Source organism: Petromyzon marinus, chromosome 26 (genome assembly GCF_048934315.1).
Source record: "Petromyzon marinus isolate PM22_M1 ecotype Great Lakes invasive population chromosome 26, UKy_Petmar_22M1.pri1.0, whole genome shotgun sequence".
NCBI classification, from domain to species: Eukaryota; Metazoa; Chordata; class Hyperoartia; order Petromyzontiformes; family Petromyzontidae; genus Petromyzon; species Petromyzon marinus.
The window spans coordinates 9,804,511-9,826,949 of NC_133692.1; the positions used below are offsets into that span (position 1 = coordinate 9,804,511).

Sequence of the window (22,439 nt, forward strand, 5' to 3'; positions counted from 1 at the left end):
CCGCCCTCGTCGACGCGAGCAGCACACGGACGAAGCAAACAGAGAGACCCCAAACATTTTAAACATCAACATGCCTCGTATTCAAATCTGCACCAAGACCAACATCAATCTGCCGTCCTTTCACAAGGCCACACGACAACCCACGCTCAGCAAAGTTGCTGCGTTAGCATTAAATTGGACTGTGCCAGTATCGCCCCAGCCTGCAGGGGGTGGTGATGGCAATGGTTTGTTGGCTAAAGCATATTACTACTGTACTGGATTATATGCACGCGCATGCATTTTTTTCAGTTGGGAAAATATACGATGCAATTAACAGTTATGTTACTGTTCAAATGTTTGGGTTCAAATACAATAAATATTGAGCGTGTAAAATACATTGTGTGCTGGGGTATTATTGTATATGTATACAATGTGGTATGATTTATTTGTTGTTATGCGATGTTATACTTGTTTAATGTATGCATTACGTTGTGGTTGGTGCAGAGCTGAATCGAGATTTGTTATTAGACACAAATTTTAATCATCGCACATATAACACCACACAAACACAGCAACAAAAACACAACACGACACCACACACCCTGCCAGATATACGCACAGCCTAGCAACTACAAAATATAACACACACAGCAGCACATGCAATGCATATACCGTACACATCAGTAAACACAACAGCATATAACACACAATACTATACACAAACACCACACAGCACAACATGCATCAATACTTACACACAACATTACACACAACACGTACACGTGGCACAAACACGAGTAATTAAATGCATTTACGCAGCAACACACACACACTGCAATAAGCACAGCCATACACAGTGACACACACTCAAAGCACACACACCCTCTCTCCCCCCCCCCAATCGCCAATCGAATGGTTCTGCCTCATTGAACCCCGAGAACGAAGGCAAGGAAGAGGCATCGTCCCTCGCCTAGGTAGGCTTCGTGCTTCTGCATCGACAGCGGGGCAGGTAGGGCTCGTTTGTCCGTCCATCATCGCATCAGACAAAGCAGAGCCACTTTCACACGGGCAACCGCAATCGTCACCGGGTACGCAATCTCACCCGCGCGTACACTGTGACGCCTGTGTGGCTGTCGGAGTACGCCCAATTGTATCTGTATGCGGCGCGTGAAACATGTGTGTGTGTGTGTGCGCGCGCACGTGTGTTACAACGCAGGTGAGTGTGTGTGGAGCGGGGAGCGCGTGGCGCAGTGGTTGACGCGCTGAGCGACGGGCCCGGCCAACTGAGTTCGATTCCGGCTCACGAACAATAACAGCGGCGAATATTTGATCCGGTCCTGGGCCTTCACCCGAGGTTGATTCAGTCCTTAAACGAGTACTGTACCTCGTGTGGGGTGTAAAGATTAGCATAGTGGAGACAAAGGCGGATGGGCGTGGTGTTAGACACCCACACCCCACTGGTGTGGCGTTCCGGCCTTCATAGGGACCTTCATAGGGGCCTTCATAGGGGCCTTCATAGGGGCCTTCATAGGGGCCTTCATAGGGACCTTCATAGGGACCTTCATAGGGGCCTTCATAGGGACCTTCATAGGGACCTTCATAGGGGCCTTCATAGAGGCCTTCATAGGGACCTTCATAGAGGCCTTCATAGGGACCTTCATAGGGACCTTCATAGGGACCTTCATAGGGGCCTTCATAGGGGGCTTTCTAACAGCAAGCACTTTCCCCAACAGCTTGTGTTAGGGCAACATAGGGTACCTTTGTCTTTGTGTGTATACATGTGTGTGCACCTACAGCGACAGATGTATACTGGTTGTCGTGTGCCGGGCGCTGACATTTTTACGAGTTAGCGACCCTGAAAGAACTGGCTAAATGTAATGCCTAAGCATGTGTGTGTGTGACATTGCATCATGAATGCCGCTTCGGAGGGTGATGTGCATGTTGCATACATTCTGAGGATTACAGAATGTAGCCAACGAGAACTATTAACATCTGAACAGATGCTGGGAGTTCTGGCATTATATATATTGTGTATAATCAACATGTTACTTCTTAAACGACAACAAGAAATTGTTTAATATGTATTTGAGTTTTGTTTGCCACCATTACAAATGTGTCATTTTTTCAATAGCACAAGAAGTGGTTATATTGAGGATGTTTATAATTAAATAAGGCCAATGAGTTATACATCAATAGACTACGCACATTATGTATTTCAAGTGACTGTCAGTGATTTGTGTTGTGTATTAAACATGAAGTATAAATGTAGCAACATACAGCACTGCACTGTGCAGTGTTACCCTACATCATATACATTCACTGTCGGGGCAATGCTCACTGTTAGCGAGCACCTATTGCGGACGGCACTGCGCGCATTTAAGAAAAATAATTGTGGTGCTCGTTGTGTGGAGGGGCGATATGCACGCCCGAGCGTTTTGTTTAAAACCCCAGTGTTAATATTCACGTCGTGTAGGATATACCACTGGACCGATGTAGAATAGACGCGAGTTAAGCCTGAGATGACCTTGGGGAGGCACAGTCGCGGTGCATATATCAATTGCCATGGGGTTTATGTGCACCAGGGAACCAGGACCCACACGCGTTGTCGCCAGGGTTTGTGGTGCAGTGTTACAAATCACCACGCAAGATACGGCGAACACCGGAGGCGGGGGACACGATCCCCCGTCGAGGATTCCGTGAATCGACGCGATACAGGCTCGGGATTCGATTCAAATGAGATTAGACAGTGGTAGGTGGAGACGCGCCTTCCACGTGGCTGCAAGGGTCGCGAAAACCACAGGCGGAGTTCGACTTCTATATTTGTGGGATTGGTGGGGTACAGGGGGTTCGCTTTGTACCTTACATTAGGAATCGCGGGTGCATATAATGAATGTATTTATTTATTTTGACTCTTAATTGTAAACTACTGAAAATGAATTAGTAAAGGTATCCAGTTCGGCGAGGCCTTTGCCCCATCCCCCCCCTTTCCCACGCAAACTCCGGCCCATAACGAAAAACCCATTGCGTGCAACGCATACGAGTTAAAAGGAAGAGCATCGATTCATAACACGCCATTCGATGCGTGTGCCGTGCGCTTGCTACCAGCTCACTCGGCATGGAAGCTAAGCCGATTTGAGCCTGGCTAGTGGTACCGTGCCATATAGCCCAGCGTCGTAGCTTGCTAGTGGTGGGAGGCTACTTTTGTCAGCAGAGGGCAGTACAGGGGAAGTCATTGTTCTATTGTACTTCACTGTGCTCCAAGGTCTAACGCTGCCCGCCACATGTCCGATACCACACGTATGTACACATCATGGGGACATTGCACTTCAATCCACTTTTTAAAAATGAAAAATAAATAGTTGTGCCATGACCTAGTCATTGTCTTGCTTTAGTTTGGCAATGTGCTGTACTTTTGCATTAGCTGTTGTGTGGAATGTGTGAAAATAAAGGTGATTTTATGTCAGTTCTCTACTATCGTGGGGTCTTATGTGGCTAAATAAAAGGCACACAACTACCCCGACAGGCAAGACGCGTAGCTGCTTATGTGCGTCCCCGGTTTGAAGACGGAACAACTGCAAGCAGGCACATAATTACACAGGGCCCTCATAATTACATAGGGTCCATATAATTTGTGATTGCGCATTGCAGTGAGGGATGTTATTTTTAGTCGAAAAGATGTCCTGAGCGTCGAAATCAGTGACTTAACCACACCTCGGTCAATCCATCTCCGATTTTATTGAAAAATTATCCAGACTTCCAAAACATAAAATGCTGCATTATGTAAAGGTTAAAGTGCATCCCTGCAATGTCCGACACACGCCACGGTTGGCGGAAGGGCCACCAAATCCTGGGAGCTCTAGAAATCACCTCGAAGGGGTACTGTATTGGGCCTACTCTTCCACACTAGCCAGACTGAAAGAGGTGCGAGAAGCCACACTTTACCTGACCAAACAGGACCTGCCGATACACTTGCTGGTGTGTACCCATTGATACTCCTGTGTGGACTGAGGCGGAGGGAATTTAAACTATTACTAAACTGTGTTTTATTTTACCAGGTAAGGCCCACTGAGATGTATAGTTATTTTTCAGAAGTGACCTGGCCACAAATGATAGCTCAACGAAGTGGCTTACCATTATGAACATTTAGAGCAGTCAATTACTCGAAACGCATATTGATTCTAAATGTGGAGCGAAAAACCGGAGGACCCGGAGAAAAATCCACGCGACCATGGGGAGAGAGAGACACGCAAACTCCAAACATACAGCAGGCGTCAGAGTCAGGATTGAACCCGCGGTCTCCTGTATAGCGGGCGAGGCAGTTAACATCCCGAAGGTGCCCTGCAGTAGTGCGGGGCGAAAGCTTCGTAGACTGAAACGCTCAGCACGTTATCGGCAAAGCCAGAAAACCACGCCTGGGGAAACGAGAGCGTAAATCAACTTGCCCATTGTTTCTCTCGTCGCGCTGGGAGATCGAACCGGCAGACTCGAGATCGCAAGTGCAGTCTGCGAACCGCCACCACTACGACAGCATCCATGAAATATTAACGCAGCTAAAATGGCAGGTCCTCGTGGCATATATATATATATTTTTTCTCACGTATGGGCCCTTAAAATAATTGAAGCCATGACCTCAAGAAGGGAACGCACGACTAAAGTTGTTTATGAATCAGTTGTGCCAAGCTTCCTAATCAAGGCAGTCTTGCAAATTTGTATCCTGATAAATTTTGGCCCAATTTTTCTATGCATAAATACATTTAAAAAAATTACGCATGCTAATACTTTTGAAAGTGTGAGAGCGGCGATCCCCTGCCCAGCTTTTACAATAGAGTGGGTCACTTTAAGTTGAAATGGGTTTCTCAAATTACCGTCTCCCTCACCTAATATTTTTCAAAACTAAATGCGTTCAAAACTTGTTCACGGGCAGAAAATTGTACAAATGCAAATCTCCAGCTTGTTGGTATAGAGTGAGCAAGAGTTCTCACACATCTCCTAATGCACCTCTAATGCGTTATTAAATTACTTGAAACGTTACTCTTTGGTTTATTCGGTAAAGTCACGTAGGTATAAAAAGAATAGATCACGATGTTTCGATCGCAACACAAGTAATCGTCATCAGCAGTTTTTTGCTTAAGTATACTTCAGCAAGTCTACTTCAGCAGTTTTTGCTTGCTGTGGTTGTCCCACCTGATGACGATTGCTTGTGTTGCGATCGAAACATCGTGATCTGTTATTTTTCTACCTCCGTGACTTTACCGAAATGACCACAGAGTATGGATTCCTGCAGTCACGAAAGCTTCAAATCTAGTTGAAACGTTTCTAAGTGGTATTCTTAATCATTATATTCTTTTTCAAATTGTGTAATTGTCTTTAATGGTGAAGATCACACACACACACACGTATTTTTCATTAACCCTCATATGGTACTGCGGCTACATTCTTCGAGTCACATTGATATTTATTATTTATTCGTGATGAACTTTTGGAGCTTATAAACTATTGCTGTCCAATTAATTTTTTCTGATAACTGACCTTTAAAATGATGTATTCCGCCAATTAATTTAGGTTTCGCTGCCTTTGACTTGCAGAGCTGAATTAATAAATCATTCTGCAGTTTTGCTCGGATGAATGTAAACGACTGATGAGGGAAACTTCACGCAGTGGTGATGCTCGTTATCAGCTGAGTCGGCTTGACACGGAATGACGTGCCTGTGATGCAGCACTGTGGAGGCAAGGGTTGATAAATCCGATAGAGATTTGTCAAACTCTCAAAGCCCAACGAGCTGCGAGGTGGCCAGAAGGTGGTGGAACTTTGGGTGTTATAGCCCCTCGTATGCACGGCGGGTGTTCCCCGGATACTTCCACATGCAAAGTGATCATCATGTTTGGGATTGGCCAAGTATCCCAATGGAGCAAGTACGGTACTCGGTGACATTTTCCTGGTCGACTGTAGGCCACTGTTATTGACGGCGGGCGATATGAATGTTGACAGTCATGACGCCGACGGCGATGGTGGCGACATAAACGAAATCTGTTTCCAAGCCCTGTATGCGTCGCTCTCGTCTCTTCCTCAGAATCGAGCCAAGAGCCAGAGAAGCGGACAGCTGCATCAGCGGCAGCAGCAGGATACAGGAGAGATGGCCTTCTCCCTGCGGCGTCAGGTGAAGAACATTGTCAACAACTACTCGGAGGCCGAGATAAAGGTGCGCGAGGCGACCTCCAATGACCCCTGGGGCCCGTCCAGCTCCCTGATGGCAGAGATCGCCGAGCTGACCTACAACAGCGTCGCTTACGAAGAGGTGAATTGCGGACGCGGCGATTTTTCGTCAACATTCCACTTTGGATTCACGAAAAAAATAACTTTCCAACAAACGAAGGTTGAACGCGATGATGCGTCGGGTGTGTCCGTCTGTCTGTAACGTCGATGGGGGGGAGGAGGGGCAACGAGCCTCGTAGGGATGGTCAAATGTGAACGAAAGTTGAGCTTCAAGTTGCGTAGCTGTTGCCGAAATGCCCGAGAGAAAACTGGCCAATTTTTTTCAAAGGGTATATCTGGGACCAGCATAAAAAAAATGATGAAACATAAGAAGATGATTTTACGCTTTCAAGTGTTAAGATGTTCCAACGCCAAATATATATAAAACTGCTCTACCCGAGCTATACTTTCATTGTCTTTGTACTGTTCGCCTTTCAGCATTCTCGGGTCTAACATTGGCGATGAGACAAGGCCATGCAGCAGGCTGTCTCTGGTAGAGGCCAATCAGTTTCACAGACAATGCATATAAGAACAGAGCACGTTTCTTTGCATGTTTTGCCACAATTGTGTGCGGTTGATGCAGACTTGATGCCTCGCAACAGGTATCCATTTGTTGTTCGAACATCATAGCACCTCCCGTGTTTATTGCCAGAAAGGTCTGTTGAATTCTCGTCTCTCATCTTTTTGTTGTATTTATCTCCATGATTTGTTCTTGACACCTGATGAAGATCGCTTGTGTTGTGATTGAAACGTCGTGATTGTTTTGTTTTAATATGATTTTATTGTATCTCTACATACGTGACTTTACCGAAAAAACCAACGAGTAGGGTAAAACCTATTCTTATTCATCCAAGGGCTTCTCGATTTAAAACAAAAAAACATACCTGGCGACAAAAACGCGGCGCTCAGGCGAGAGATGACCTCGTTATGCGCTGTGACATCACCAGCCGACGACGCCGTCCTGTGACGCAATGCCCGCCGCACGTGATGCGCCACGTGACGTCGCGTCGTTGTGCGGCTCGGAACGGGGACGCTGCCTCGCGGCCGATGGATCAACTGCCGGGAAACGAACACGCGCTGGAAAAGCGTTCACGGAAACCAGCCACATGCAAGACAGACCCCATTACGTGTGTTGGGAACAGTGGCGTAGCATGTTATTGGCATGTCATGGGGACTCCTCCCCCTCCTTCATAGCCCAGTGCCTGAGCACCCTTCCACCTGTAGGTGCAGTTGCACCGCCTGCACACTCAATAGCTACGTCGCTGATTGACAGTGATTGGCCGATTGTTTCAAAACAAGAGTTCTAGAGATCTGGGAAACAACAAACACATCAAAGAGCAACACAGATGCAATCGGGCAGCACACAATAGGGGTGACTATTTTTATTTGCTGCCAGATGTGGTTACCAATAACACGGATTTACACAGACGACAGCAACAATAGTAACTCACGGCTGCTTATCAATCCACTGCTGAATGAAGAGCTCACACGATGCTGGTCACGATGGTTGTTTGACAAAACTTCACCATGCTTGTTGATGAGGCTTAGTGAAGTTAGCACTCGGGACCGGCTCAGTTACCACTCGCCACTAATATCGGCAGTGACGGGGAATCAATTTCGGGTCACCCAGATTCATAGTGCAGTTCACTAACCAGGGAAACCTTGAAAAGCATTTACATTCCGACTGCCCAAGAATCCAGAAGTACACGAAACACCTGCATCTATGATGGAATAAAACAATTGGTGTAGGTCACCCAATCGCCAGGGCATAGAGGTGACAGGGTGTGGTCTGTTAATACAAGGAGAGGTGTACCGACTAATTAAATTGTCTGGAAGCATCTGAATATATATAAGACTGCAGAGCTTAGACAATTGTGGGCATCGGCTCGCCACCATCGGCTCCCCGCCTGGCTGCCTTCCAGCTTGCCTCTCGTTCCTCAGCCATTGTGAGTTGGAATTGCATGAACGACAACGCGATATATAAAACTCACCACTATTTTGATGATTATATATAAAGGTGTAGCCCAGAAGTTATTTAAGTACAGCAACGTGGATTTCTGAGCCGTCAGTCCTGGATATCCTTTCTGATGTTTTTTTATCACCTTAGATGTGGCTATTCTTTTTTCTCACCGTGTGCAAAACACTCATTAAGGGGCTGTTGAAATATCCTCAAGTGTGGATATGTTGTTCACACTGTGGTCCATATTCCCCCCACCACTAATTAACGTGGCTCTTGACACGTCGCCAGTTATAAACTCACGGCTTCGTGGTGCGATCTCACCACCCAGGCACCAGCCTATTAATATGTGCAGTGAGTACTTATAAATAGATATTTAGTCTGCTTTGTGGCTTCTGGACGGCTGTTTTCAACAACAGAAAACCCAAGTCTGGGTTCTCATTGGCAAAAGTAAAGGTATAAACACTCATTCAATGACTGAAAACATCTTAATATTTAGAGGGCGTCAGAGCTTGGGTAATTGTGCCGGCTCACTGCCTGGATGCTGGCTGGAAGCTTGTCTGCGGCACCTCAGCGATTGCTTGCAAGATGCAATTTTCACGATGGACGCTAAGATACTCGACGACGAAACATCATAGTTATCAATAAAAGTTCTGCCCTGCAATCACTTGCTCATCGCTGAGCTGCTGGCGGAAAGTCCTCTACCCGAGGGAGCTTTAGAGAGAGCCCCTCTCGAGGGTATTTTGTATTGAGCGTTCATGTTGTAGTTTTCCACATGACGTCCCGTTGTCCGTATATGCGGGCGTTGTCGAATCCAAGAAATCCTTTGGTGGCATCTGGCAGGTGGCAAGAAATTCTGAGCTTTACTGCATGAGTGCCCTTGTGAAATTAGATATTTCATCTCAAGGGATTTTTCAGGTAAGAGGTAAAAGTAAAGTAAAAGTAAAAAAAAAGCATCTTGCATCGGTGCGGATCGTGCGTCTAAGTTTCTTGAAGTGATTGACGCCAGCTTTGCTCCGTCTATACATGGCACATTTCTGATGTCTTTCAAAGATATCGTCTCCTACGTGATGCTAATCTTCAGCCATGCACGTCAATGTCATCAGCAAATCTTAGGCTTTTTGATTGGCCCTTCCGTCGTCAAATCCACTACGCAAGCTGCTGCCATGCGTGATCACGCTCTCAAGAAAGATGCTGAAAATAATTGGTGACAGAGCGGACATCCCGGCCTGACACGGAATTAATCTCTAAACCATTCAATTTTTTTTAATCACTTTGCTTTCTGAACTTCTGGTCCAGAGCCTTAAGGAGTGAGACGATTTTTTTGCGAGAATCTAAATCGGTGCGGCACTGCCCATAGGGCTTCCTGTCAGACGCTGTCAAATGTTTCCTTATATCTGACAAATACATGGCACACTGATGTTCCGGGCGAGAGACCTCCACATACACCGTACAGCAGCGTGGTGCAAAGTGTATTGTGCACCGTCGTGATGGATAATACATTTGAATGAAAAGACGAAGCACATGGATGATATTTTAAAATATAAATATGCTTATATGGATTGACCCGTTTCTGTCAGTGAAATGTGGAATTCTGACTCCTGGTTCAGGGCCGTACAAAGCAGGTGGACACCGACCCCATCCTCTTTTGAGCAGGAAAACGCTTTGGATGGTACATTAAATGAAGGATGTACATTACTAAACCCGGGAGAGTTTACGTGCGTTCTGCCACTTTGTGGGCAGTCCATAACAGTGGATTTCATTGACTGGACTGGCCCTCGCTGCGTGAATGTGGACTTTCTACCGCTGATTCAAAGGTAGCCATCAGAGATGAGCCTCACCCAAGGTTCCATTGAGCAGGGAGACACACACGGTCATTGTTGGTACCACGAATGACTCCAACTGGGCAGTTCCACAATTTGGGATGTGCATTTCAGACACTTTTCATGTGAAATTTCTTTCCACGTGACTTTACCGTAAGAACAAAGGAGTAATTCCTGCAGTCACGAAAGCTTCGAATCTCGTGTAATCTAATAGTGTAATCTAATAGTGTAATCATGACATGACTTTCTACTCGGATATAGTAGGTCAACCCATTGCGGCTGTAATTCTGATATATAAAAGGCAAAGTTGTGATTATGTGTGTCTGTTCAAAATGTTTAGCGTACTTCCCGACATGCAACAAACTGGAAATTTGCCATGTGGGTACTTTCCAGACTGTACACCGTGCAAAAATTATAAAAATACACTTTTGGATTTTTTTGGGGGGGGAGCTCAATAATGCATATTTTTGTTTTTTGCACGGCAAGTGAGCTGTGACGTCAAATCTGTCACGTGACCCGCGCACGTGGAAGCGTAACGCATTGTAGTGTAGCGGTGAGCGCGCCGCGCTACGAACCCGGCGACCCGAGTTCGATTCCCGCTCACGGCCACCACCGGTGACGATTATATGAACCGGTCCTGGGCCTACCCTAGGTCGACTCAGCCTCAAACGAGTAACTGTTGTGGTGTGTGAACATCGCCACTGGGGAGAGAAAGGCGGCCGGGCGTGGTGCATCCAAGTCCCTGGCGAAGCCGGGTAGTAAAGCTAGTTCTGATATAAATAATCTGTCCACCTTTCTTGATCGGTATTCTTTGTTTACCAAGGCGATTGAATACACTGATTGAGACACATGACACAACATTGCCTCTTTTGCAAGGGCTCCCTGTGTTTCACAAAAATCATTGTAAAATCCCACGTTGTGGGACGTACACAAAATGACTTTGCCATCCACTCTGGGATGATGCATTTAGTTTTGTGCATTCGTGAAGGCCAAAACTTCGTCAATAAATAAAGCAGACAATTTTTTCGAAGCTACGATTTAGAAATTTCGACCAAGAGGCTACCTCAGTTGTGGGCGCCACGGTGGCGAGATGTTAACTACCTCGCCAGGTGTACAGGAGATCGTGAGTTCGGTCCCGACCCTGATGCCTGTATATTTGGAGTTTGCATTTCTATCTCTCTGTGGTCGCGTGAATTTTTCTCCGCTTTCTCCGGTTTTCCCCTCCACATTTATAAACATGAGTTTAGGGTATTTGGCTGCTATAAATTTCCACATGACAAGCCACTTATTTGAGCTATCATTTGTGACTCGGTCACTTCTGAAAAAGAGCTATAGAGGTCAGTGGGCCTGACCACGTTAAAAAATGTAATGACAAACTGACCCAATCTTGATTTGAAGCTTTCAAGACTGCAGGAATCCATACTCTTTGGTTCTTTCGGTTAAGTCACGTAGGTATCAAAGCAAAACAAAAAATATTATATCACGACGTTTCGATCGCAACACAAGCGGTCGCCCTCAGGCGGAAAAATATAATCCAGCAGTGGAACTGATGAACCAGTTTTCCGCCTGAGGACGACCGCTTGTGTTGCGATCGAAACGTCGTGATATAATATTTTTTGTTTTATTTTGATACCTACGTGACTTTACCGAAAGATTCAAAAGTGACCCACTTCTATTCAGCACCACGGACAGCGACCATTCAAAGTCTTGAGCGCGAATGACTCACTCTTGGCTCTGCCTTGAACCCTGCGCGGATGGATCGGCTGACGAGTGGCGCCGCGCGCGAATGTTCGCTCCGCAGGTGATGACCATGCTGTGGAAGAGGATGAGCGACGGGGGACGAAACTGGCGTCACGTCTACAAGGCGCTGGTGCTGCTCGAATGCCTCACCCAAATCGGCAACGAGAAGGTTCGTGGCGCGGCAGTGGTGGTGGTGAGAGTACAGGGAAGGTCACGGGGGTTCATTTGTACGGCCAGAACATCACCACCACAAACGTCATCGTCGTTATTCCCCCCCCTTCCCCGCCCCGGATTCTGGGATGTTAAAAGTAGGACTCCCAAGCCAAGATGTAGGTTTTCGTGGCAGTTTCATGTCAACATTCTTACCGTTCTTGTCACTCGATTTCCGAGCTCACAGCCTGATGAGGTCTCAAAGCAGTTTGAGCGAAGTGTTGTCGCACTTCGATGTTGAATTAGGTCGTGGAAAGCGTCGAAGGCACGTCTGAAGAGGAGGATGAGCTGTCTCGGTAATAATTTGACCCGTCCAGTGGCCACGTATGAATACAATCTTTGTCAACGCGCCACTCTTGTTTGGTGGTGATAGTCAAACGGCCCTGGTTGCCAACACGGCGTGGCAATTCCATAATTCGCCCGTGGATTAACAGCCGCACGACGGACGAACTCAGATGTGATCAAGCTTCTCTGCGTACCATACTTCCTCACTTTTAATTCTGATTGCGCATTCGGCATCATGCAAAGCTGTAAAGCCCGGCGCTCTGAGCCTCCGAGCCGTCCCCACGTTTCTCCTGCGTCCTCGCCGAGACGAAGCGACGGGGGCCTCCTCTGCAACTAAGGGTCGCCCGGCTCGCCCGTTCCCGCAGGTGACTGAGCAGTGTCGCGAGCACCTGTCCGGCCTCAAGATGCTGCAGGAATTCCGCTTCGTGGACCGCGACGGCAAGGACTACGGCGTGAACGTGCGCGAGAAGTCCAAGCAGCTGGTGGCTCTGCTGCAGGTGGGCGCGGCGTCAATCCTCGACGCGTTTCACGGGGTGGGGGGCGGGGGGGGGGGTGCTCCGGTCTGTCCGATTCCGTCGACAATACAGAATCGGGAGCTTTATACTGGAGGAATCCGATGAGCTACGAAGCTCCTAGATAGCCCTGTTATTTCCATGAGGATCAAATGCAGCCCACCTCTGTGGCAGCCAATGAGTGGAATGCGTCGTAGGGCACGTCCGCTGAGCAAGATGGATCGGACGAAGTCGGTTTGTGCACAGGAGGTTGGTGGATTGCACTGTGTAACAAAATACATATTCATTTTTGTTCCTGGGTAGTAAGTGTCATTTTCTAATTGCTTACGCCTGAAAAGTACGGACAATGGCTATTATTCCCCACAAACTTTGCTTTTGTGACCAGGACACAAAAGCAATTTTTATTATCCACTCCATTAATAACAGTGTAAAAAAATATATTATTTTTTTGTTCCTGGGTAGTAAGTGTTTTTTCTAATTGCTTACGCCTGAAAAGTACAGAAAATGGCTATTATTCCCAAAAAACTTTGCTTTTGTGACCAGGATAGTGATATTTCTATATTTACCTATTTTCAATGAGAACACGTGGTGTGCATTTGTGTCATTCCTTCACATAAAGTCCAGGTCACAAAAGCTCGTGGGGAATAATAATAGCCATTTTCTCTACTTTTATGGCATAAGCAATTAGAAAATAACACATACTACCCAGGAACAAAAATCGTGTTACATAATGATTATTCGTAAGAGGGGGTAGTGGGGGGGGTGGTGGGAGGGGGGGCGCTTCAGCCCGGGCAGCTCGGGGAATCCTCCCCGTCCGCCCGTTCGCGCTATTCGTTTTGCGAGGGCCGCTCTCTGCCTCCCGCTGTTGTTGCTGCCGTATGGCCATCAGGACGAAGCGCTGCTCCAGTCCAAGCGCGAGCTGGCGCTCAAGACGAAGGAGCGCATGGCGCAGAGCAAGGCCAAGCCCGGGGGCGCCGCGCAGTTCCTGGGGGGGCTCAGTCGCAGCCCCGGGCCCAGGGAGGCGCTGGGCTCCGCGTCGTCCGACGGAGGAGACGGAGGAGGCTCCGGGGGGTCGCCCGCCGCTCAGCGAACGCGTACGCAGCCGCGCTTCGCGGGCTCCCACGTTTGGGTGGTCGAAATCGTTTTTTGTTTTGTTTTTTTAGTCAAATGAATAGAAACGCACACGGAGAAATGCCAAGGGCAGCAATAAAACTATTTCTTTTTTTAAAACTGGGAACGAAAGCAGCTGCCGTGGCGTGATGCTCAGCGCACTGGACTTGTCACGCAGATTCGCCGGTTCGATTTCATGTCGCGACGAAGTAGTTGATGAAACAATGCGGCAAGTCTCTTAAATCCCCACCCCCGCCTCAATCCACCCCGCGGTGTACAGTTAATGAGTTCAACACGATGAAGTGGATCGCCAAGTTACGTGTGGAGACCGAATACCCCTAGAAGCTCCCTCTAGTGGAGACTCTTCCTCAATGCGGTGGAGTGAGGCTTGAACTTTGCCCTTTGCACTGAGCAAGGAGGGCAAATGTACGCACTTTGGCCACTGCGCCGTGACACCATTCGTGCGACTCAATCAGTGTGCCCCTCAATCAGTGTGCCCCTCAATCAGTGTGCCCCTCAATCAGTGTGCCCCTCAATCAGTGTGCCCCTCAATCAGTGTGCCCCTCAATCAGTGTGCCCCTCAATCAGTGTGCCCCTCAATCAGTGTGCCCCTCAATCAGTGTGTCCCTCAATCAGTGTGCCCCTCAATCAATGTGCCCCTCAATCAGTGTGCCCCTCAATCAGTGTGCCCCTCAATCAGTGTGCCCCTCAATCAGTGTGCCCCTCAATCAGTGTGCCCCTCAATCAGTGTGCCCCTCAATCAGTGTGCCCCTCAATCAGTGTGCCCGTTACCCAACATTCCTTTTGGAAGCGGCGACCGGTTCCTGACTTTCTGAACCGGCCCTCGCAATTGTTGAAGTTTCGCACACACAAACTCATCACTCACTTCCATGGAGCACAATGGGGAACGGAAAATATGAACGAAATAATGTTCCGTCTCCGCAGGATGGAATTCCTGCTTTGCAGAATAACAATACATTTGCTTAAAATGCCGGGGAAAATGTGCGACTTGTAATTTGGAGACTGGTAATCGGAATGGCATCTTATCTTAGGCACTATCGAGTTACTAATAATGTGGACACGATGGTAATCAGAATGCCATCTTATCATAGGCACTCCCGAGTAATGAACTGACGGTTGTTGGTACGTGTGGCTACCTCAGCATCGTCTCCCCAAGTGGCTGCCGGTACAGAGCAAGAACAGCCTCATCGGGCAGAGGAGAAAGCAGCTGATCCTTCGGTGCCGGCGGAGCAGGTGAGGGTCTGAACCGATCAACGAAACCCACCACACTTTTTTGGCTTAGCTTTTCAGAGTGCACAACAGAACACGATCCACCCACTTCACGATGCAGAGCATCACCACGGATCGGAACATGACCACGACGACCCTGTGCGACCAACTCACCGGCAATGCGCTCCGACCTCGTCGGATCTCGGAAGCTAAGCGGGTTTACGCCTGGGATAGCGCGCTCAGAATGACGACCCAGCAATGCACCCCGGGTTGTCGTAGGCTGCTGCGGGTGCGACATGATCGGCAGCAGACGGCCATGCATATTATTCCATTGTTGCTCTGTGCTCACGTGCTTCCACGTCACATGCTCCCTGCCTTCACCAACCCACATTGACCTGCGCGGTGAAGTATGGTTAAATAGCTCGTACGACCCACACAATGTGCCGGGAGGGGGGGGGGGGTGGGGGCACATCCAGCAGTGTATTGGCAAAAGGGCTGCGCGTGCACACACTGGGTGATGTGGGGTACACGTAATAATGTGGTTGCTCCATACGCTATAATTAGACCGTCTCACACATTTTTGCTGTTGTCGATTGTCGAACCAGGAGCCACGTGCGGAGAGCAGAGCCGAGCAGCCCACCACGACAACCAAGGAAGCCGCGACGGTAGAGGTAATATCAGTATTTAAGCGTAATACGACTGCCAATAATAATCATTATAATTGACCACACTTTGTAAATTCACTGCTGGATAAAGGTCTCCTCCATGTCGGCGCTGCGGTCCAAAAATAAAAAAGGCCTAATTGGGTTCATCCACATCGCAACCTCGTCCCCATACTGCGAACCGCGGCAGACACTACTCACCTGTGAGCCAGGGCGAGGCCGTTATTGTCTTGCGCTATGAGGGCGGTGCGATTTATGTGTTTTTTTATTTTCTTCAACACAATTCTGAGCACAGGCCCATGGGCGCCGAAACGGCATACGGCCAGCAACAAACAGCACTCTCTAAGTTGTAACGCATAAAGAGTGAATACGTTTTTTTTGCTTGAATGATTTGCATATACGTCAACCCATGCGGTTAGCCCCGTATTCTTGTACAGGCAAATTGAGTGTTCAGGTCCACACGGCGTACAGACGTTTCAATACGGGCAAAACAAAACATGTTTGTCTATTTGTTTGTGTTTCTCCTTCGCGATGTGACTTAGTAGGATGAACGTTGAGATTTAGAAGGGCACAGGGTGACCAAAAAGGTCTGAATTGGTCTGTAATAAGCTAGGGCACTGATGTGGGTTGACAGGTGTGGATTTGATTCGATTCGCTTTTCCCTTTCCACCCCCCTCCCCTCCCTCGGCTGTTCCCCAGCTGCCGCTGCTCGACATCGGAGATTGCTTCAGTTCCCCTTTGACTGCGGGGTCCACAGCTCCACAGCAACAGCAGCAGACTCAGCCCCTGGACGTCTGGGACACGGTCGCCCCCTCGGTCGCTCAGAACGACCCCTGGAGCATCCCTCCCGCACGCCCTGCCGCCACTGCCACCGGTGCGTAGAGACACTGGGGAGCTCGCTCCCGAGTAGTTCTGCGGTGCCCGCTTCAGCGGGTCGGTGCTCAAAGACAAAGGGATGCGCGTCTCGAGACATGGTGCGGATTAACATGGCTGAGATAGAATTTACAAAAATTAAGGTCAGAACATGCTCACTCAGAAGTAGTTATGCGATGTTTGCTTCAGTGGGATGGTTATCTAACATGAGGGGTTGCACGGCTCTGCGTCCGTTGCCTCGTGACGTGATGCCGTATGCACATTTGAGATAAAATTGGAGGAAAATACGAAAGACACGAACCTGTCCACAATACCACATATCCTTCGTTGTACAACATAAAATCGAATTCCGTATCCATGTGATGTCAACTTTCATTAAGAGTAGCACAATGGATCGATTAATTGGTTAGGGTTAATTCTCAAGGCTCGCGATACATAACTGGACTTTCGCTCGCCCAGGGCTGCCATTGGAAGCGAGTGACAGAGTCCACGTGGTACGGAGTCCACGTGGCACGAGCGTGCACGCTTCTGCCTCGTTTTCGTGCATTTTCAGGGGAGCGGTGGCGCAGTTGTTAGCGCACCCTGCTACACGAATCTGGCGACCCGAGTCCGATTTCCGCCCATGGCGTACATGAGCAATCAATTTCTGAACCGGTCCTGGGCCTCTACTAGGTCGACTCAGCCTTAAATGAGTACCCACTGTAATCAGGGCCGGGTTAGGGCACGGGGCTTTAGGGGCTGTAGCCCAGGGGCCTCCGTCAGCTGGAGGGCCTCCAGAGATTAAGTGAAAAGTTATTTCAGTTGTGAATGCTGAATTTGATTTGTTGTTAGCCTTGTAAAAATACATTATATTTTTCTTTAACTTTGTTTTCCTTTACAAAAAAAATATTACCGGGGGCCTCACAGTACCTGCAGCCCAGCGGCCTACACAATCTTAATCCGGCCCTGAGTGTGCTGTTTAAACATCGCCAGTCGAGAAGACTTAAATTGATGGCCGAAGAAGTGCCGACAGCGCTTGATAACAGCACTTGCCTCGATTGCGCGAAACGTCTCCACACGGGGGGCTCAGTGTCCGTGTCTCTCGTGTTCCGCAGACTCCAAACCATCCGCGAGGCCGTCTGGGGTTGCCACCCCTGCCCCCGATCCTTGGGCCTCATTGCTGTCAGGGCCCCAGCGGTCGACACCGGTGCCAGCGTGTGCGTCAGGTGAGCAAGGGCTTGGCTCTTAGCCTCACGCCACCACGATCGCCGAACGCAGCACCCCCCCCAGCCACGTTACACACTCCTCAGCCGTTGAGGCTCGGCAAGTCACGGCCATTGTCCACGTGTGGGCGAGTTCGGACGTAGATTTCCGGGCGCTTCAGCGACGTCGGTGTAATTGTGAATTGGCTTCGTGGAGTGGTGTAGAATTCAGCGGTCCCCAACCTTTTTGGCACCAGGGACCGGTTTTGTGGAAGACAATTTTTTCACGGACCGGGGGGGGGGAGGGGGGGGTCATCATTGGGTCTTTCCCCCTTTTGAAAGAAGCTCTCCAGCGACGTGTGTTTGTTACTCATTGTGGCTACTAGGGGTCAGCTTGTGGGCTTACCAACACCACGTGACTGAGACAAGCGCGCAGTGCGGGAAAGAGGCGCGGACGGAGGTGGTAAATAATAAAATAATGGCCGGGCCACGCGTGGACTCACCTGCTGTGTGGCCCGGTTCCTAACAGGCCACGGACCGGTACCGGTCTGCGGCCCGGGGGTTCGGTGACCCCTGGACTGTAAATGATCGTGCAGGTGTTGTGAAACACCCTTCCTTGTGGGCGTTGAGGTGCTGGTACCCTGACTCGCCAGGAGAAGGCAGCTCAGCAAAGTGAGGATGTAATGCCTTCTGTCGGTCCCTTCTGTACCGGGTCCCCACCTCACACACATGGGTTTTGTCCAGGTGCTCAGCTTTCCACCCACCCGTATAAACACTCAATAATTGGCTGAAAACACCTTTCTATATATAGTAAAGGATTGCGGAGCTTTGGCAATTGTAGGTGCTGGTTCACCGCCTGGCTGGCTCACAGCTCATCTGTACTTGCTCGGCGACTGTGAGACGCAATATGCATGAATGACGCTCTGTGTAAAACGAAACACTATTAAACATTAGTGTCACAGCAACATATTTATTTACGTTTTGAGCAAGGTTCGTCTGTGTTGCAGAGCCATGAACAACTCATTACGGCCAGTGCCGGATTAAGCTAGTGCGGGGCCTGTAGGGGCCCTAATAAAAAAAAAAAACACGTAAATATTAAAACGCATACATTTTTTACTTGCATGTTAGATTAATTGTATGTTTTATTTGCTATACAGCCAGATAATACGACAAATCGCTAACCTTAAACACTCAGTCGTTCATAAAAAGTTGAAGGCAGTATAGTTCTATAGTAATAGAGCAAGTGCAAAATCACTGAACCGGAATTGATAGCTTGAAATCATTTAGCGCGGGGCCCTTGAAAGTGCGGGGCCCGTAGCTACATATGTAGCTACTTTTGCTACTAGGAGAACCTGACACTGGTTACGGCCCATGTTAAATGGAGCAATGCAACAACTTTTGTAAGCAACAGTATGCCCCTGAAAAATGCCACATTTAAACTTGACGAGCTTTTCAAAGGAACCAATAATTTTTACGTTCCAGGCAGAATATGTTCTCAAGTCCAGTTCAGAATTCCTCCAATATTTTTTTCTTTCCAGGTAGAGCCCTGCTGGCTAATCGGGATTTTTGCATAAGCTATTAAACAAAATTCTAGTTTTTATTTTATTTTACCAGGTAAGGCCCACCGAGTTATATATATCTTATTAAGAAGCGTCCTATCCCCAAATGAAAGCTCAACGAAGTTGCGTTATCACGTGGAAATTTATAGCAGCCAAAGACATTAACCGCATATTGATTCTAAACATGGAGGGAAAAACTGGAGGGCCTGGAGAAAAATCCGCATGACCAAAGGGAGAACATGCACACTCCAAATATACAACAGGCGTCAGGGTCGGAATCGAACCCACGACCTCCTGCATACCAGGTGAGGTCGTTAATATCCCGCCACCGTGGTGCATGATGGCTTATACATAGGTATTCGTATCCGTGGTCCTATTTCCTGCAACTCCTATCATCCACAGCAGCTGTAGTGTTTGCGTAAAAGTCTATTATACTGGTAGGAAACGTAGTGGACTGGAAGCCCAACCGGGATTAATTCACAGGAGGCAGGGGATTGTGTATGTCTCTGGATGTCTGTCCACGTGTATCCGGACACCCGGATATATAACAAATGCGCTCCTAGTGGGCATTACTGGTAGGAAACGTAGTGGACTGGAAACCCAACCGGGATTATCACAGGAGGCAGGGGATTAATTGTGTATGTCTGTGGATGTCTGTCCACGTGTATCCGGACACCCGGATATATAACAAATGCGCTCCTAGTGGGCATTACTGGTAGGAAACGTAGTGGACTCGAAGCCCAACCGGGATTATCACAGGAGGCAGGGGATTAATTGTGTATGTCTGTGGATGTCTGTCCACGTGTATCCGGACACGCGGATAAAATGGGAGGGGTGGGGCTGGGTGGGGAGGGGAGGGTGGGGAGGGGCTGGGGAGGGTGGGGAGGGTGGGGAGGGGCTGGGTGGGGAGGGTGGGGAGGGGCTGGGTGGGGAGGGTGGGGCTGGGTGGGGGGTGGGGAGGGAGGGAGGGGTGGGGGGTGGGAGGGGTGGGGCTGGGTGGGTAGGGGCTGGTCACCCCGTGGTGCCCTTATAAAACTCAACGTTTAACCTACTCACGCCGGCTTGTGCCCGCCCTCACAGTCGGGCATATTTGCGGAATACACCACGTGGTTCCGCCGTTGACCCTGGCCATTGACCGAGCAACCCAACGTTCCTACCAGCTCCCTCCGCAGGAGAATGTGTTCTATGGCCCTCTTTTTTCCTCTCATCTGCGATTATCCGCAACTTTTCCTATAACTGTTCAAGGAGTGACATCTTTATATCCGTGATTTATTTCGCAGATAAGAGGAGTCACGTTGCAAATAATTCCTGTTAGCCTCGGGTTGTCTACAATATTTTACGCCATGGATAAAATTGTAGATAACCCCGCAGAAAATAGGATCTGCAATATTGCCCCTCCACCCCCCCACCCCCCACCCCCCCCCACCCCCATAGCACGACAGACAAGGGTTCTCCTCCACTTTGTAATGTCCCACAAACAAGAAAATTATATAATTCTACGTTTTCCTTGTTTACCAAAAAGAAGCAGCCGTGATTCATTCAGACCGTGACCCGACACTGTATAAAATGGCAATTACCCTGTTATTCATCGTACAAGGGTTGCTCCTCAGAGCGGACCCAGGTGGTTGGTTACACACAAGAGCTGTCACATGGTAGGCAGAAAATGCCATGTGAACCACAGGGCAGACACACGGAGGAGTGGTGGGGGGGTAATGGGGGGGTGGTGGGGGGGTGGTGGATGGGTGGTGGTGGTGGTGGTGGTGGTTCTGGAGGAGGGTGGTGGTGGTGGGAGGTGGTGGCGGGAATCAAACCCAGTAACCTGGGTTTGATTCGGTCAGTGAACGCCGCCCCCCCCCCATCCCACGACCGACAGCGCATGAGGAGGCGGTTCATCCAGCGGTGGATGGATAAAGCGTGAAAATATTTTTTTAAAATCCTTTGTTTTTTTTTTTATCCCTCGCAGTCGACCTCTTGGGCGACGACGCACCCGCGGCCTTCGCCGCCGCTCCGGCCGCGCAAACCACCGCCGTGGACCTGCTGCAGTGGCCCGGCGTCGCCGCCGCCCGGCCCCAGGCGAAAGTCGCGGCGGCCCTCGCCCTCGGGGAGTCCCCCCTGCCGCTGCTCGACCTCGGCCCCGTCGCGCCATCGCCTGCGGCGGCCGCGCAGCCCGGCGCCTCCGCCGCCCTGCTGCTCCCGTCCGGTGAGAGCCGTCTCGATAAACCTCGCCCCGCTCGTCCTGCCGGCGGAAACGCCGCCAGCCGGACTCGTGGCGGGCTACGGGAGCGAGTCTCGGGCCGCCGGGTCTTGAGGCCTCCGGCCGTTGATGCGGAAGGGCCGGTAAAATGCCCTGACCGCAGTAACTGAAAAGCGGTTGTGATATATACAATGTCTAGATTTAAAGCTTTCGTGACTGCAAGGATCCATACTCTTTGGTTCTATTCGGTAAAGTCGCGTAGGTAAAAAAAATAAAACAACAACAATCACGACGTTTCGGCCACAATACAAGTGGCCTTCATCAGGTGAAGGGACCAGCGCTGTCCTCTAGACAGTACGGTCTCTTCACCTGATGAAGGCCACTTGTGTTGTGGCCGAAACGTCGTGATTTTTGTTGTTTTATTTTTTTTTACCTACGCGACTTTACCGAATAGAACCAAAGAGTATATACAATGTGTTTAAAAAAGATGGACCCAATTTCAAACCAGTATATTTCACGATGCCAACATGTTACAATTACACAAACAGTTGCCAACGGTTTAATGAGGTATCAAGTTTTTCTAACCATTTTATAAATGCTCTATGTGCCCTCCACCTGCTGTATGGACAACATCGAGACGATTGTTGAATTCGGAAAAAAGCCACCTGATGCGATTTGGCGGTGGAGGACAACAGCCAACTAAATGCAAGGCCCACCTTTAACCCCGAACCACATTAACCAACCAGCGACGAGCACCAGCTCTACCCCTAACCAACTCGCCACTAGGTTTATCTCTGACTAGACGACCAGCTGCCAGTGTTAGTCCTAGCCCTAACTTATTTTGAATAAGGTATAGAAGACTGCAAGACGA

At 49.0% G+C, this 22,439-nt stretch overlaps 1 protein-coding gene across 3 annotated transcripts in view; it reads left to right on the plus strand.

Moving 5' to 3' along the window:
* The first annotated feature begins 855 nt into the window (after positions 1–855).
* Positions 856–22,439, plus strand: part of LOC116946078 (uncharacterized) — a 32,287-nt gene continuing 10,703 nt past the window's right edge. The window contains exons 1-10 of one of the 3 annotated variants that reach the window (XM_076069920.1): positions 856–988; positions 6,051–6,275; positions 11,814–11,921; positions 12,613–12,744; positions 13,649–13,853; positions 15,032–15,123; positions 15,705–15,770; positions 16,461–16,635; positions 17,729–17,839; positions 21,338–21,574. In XM_076069920.1, the coding sequence (XP_075926035.1) occupies positions 6,114–6,275; positions 11,814–11,921; positions 12,613–12,744; positions 13,649–13,853; positions 15,032–15,123; positions 15,705–15,770; positions 16,461–16,635; positions 17,729–17,839; positions 21,338–21,574 (1,288 nt within the window). In that variant the 5' untranslated portion in view covers positions 856–988; positions 6,051–6,113. Of the gene's footprint in view, positions 1,068–6,050; positions 6,276–11,813; positions 11,922–12,612; positions 12,745–13,648; positions 13,854–15,031; positions 15,124–15,704; positions 15,771–16,460; positions 16,636–17,728; positions 17,840–21,337; positions 21,575–22,439 lie in introns of all 3 variants that reach the window. The other 2 variants (XM_076069922.1, XM_076069921.1) reach the window with 2 other exon arrangements.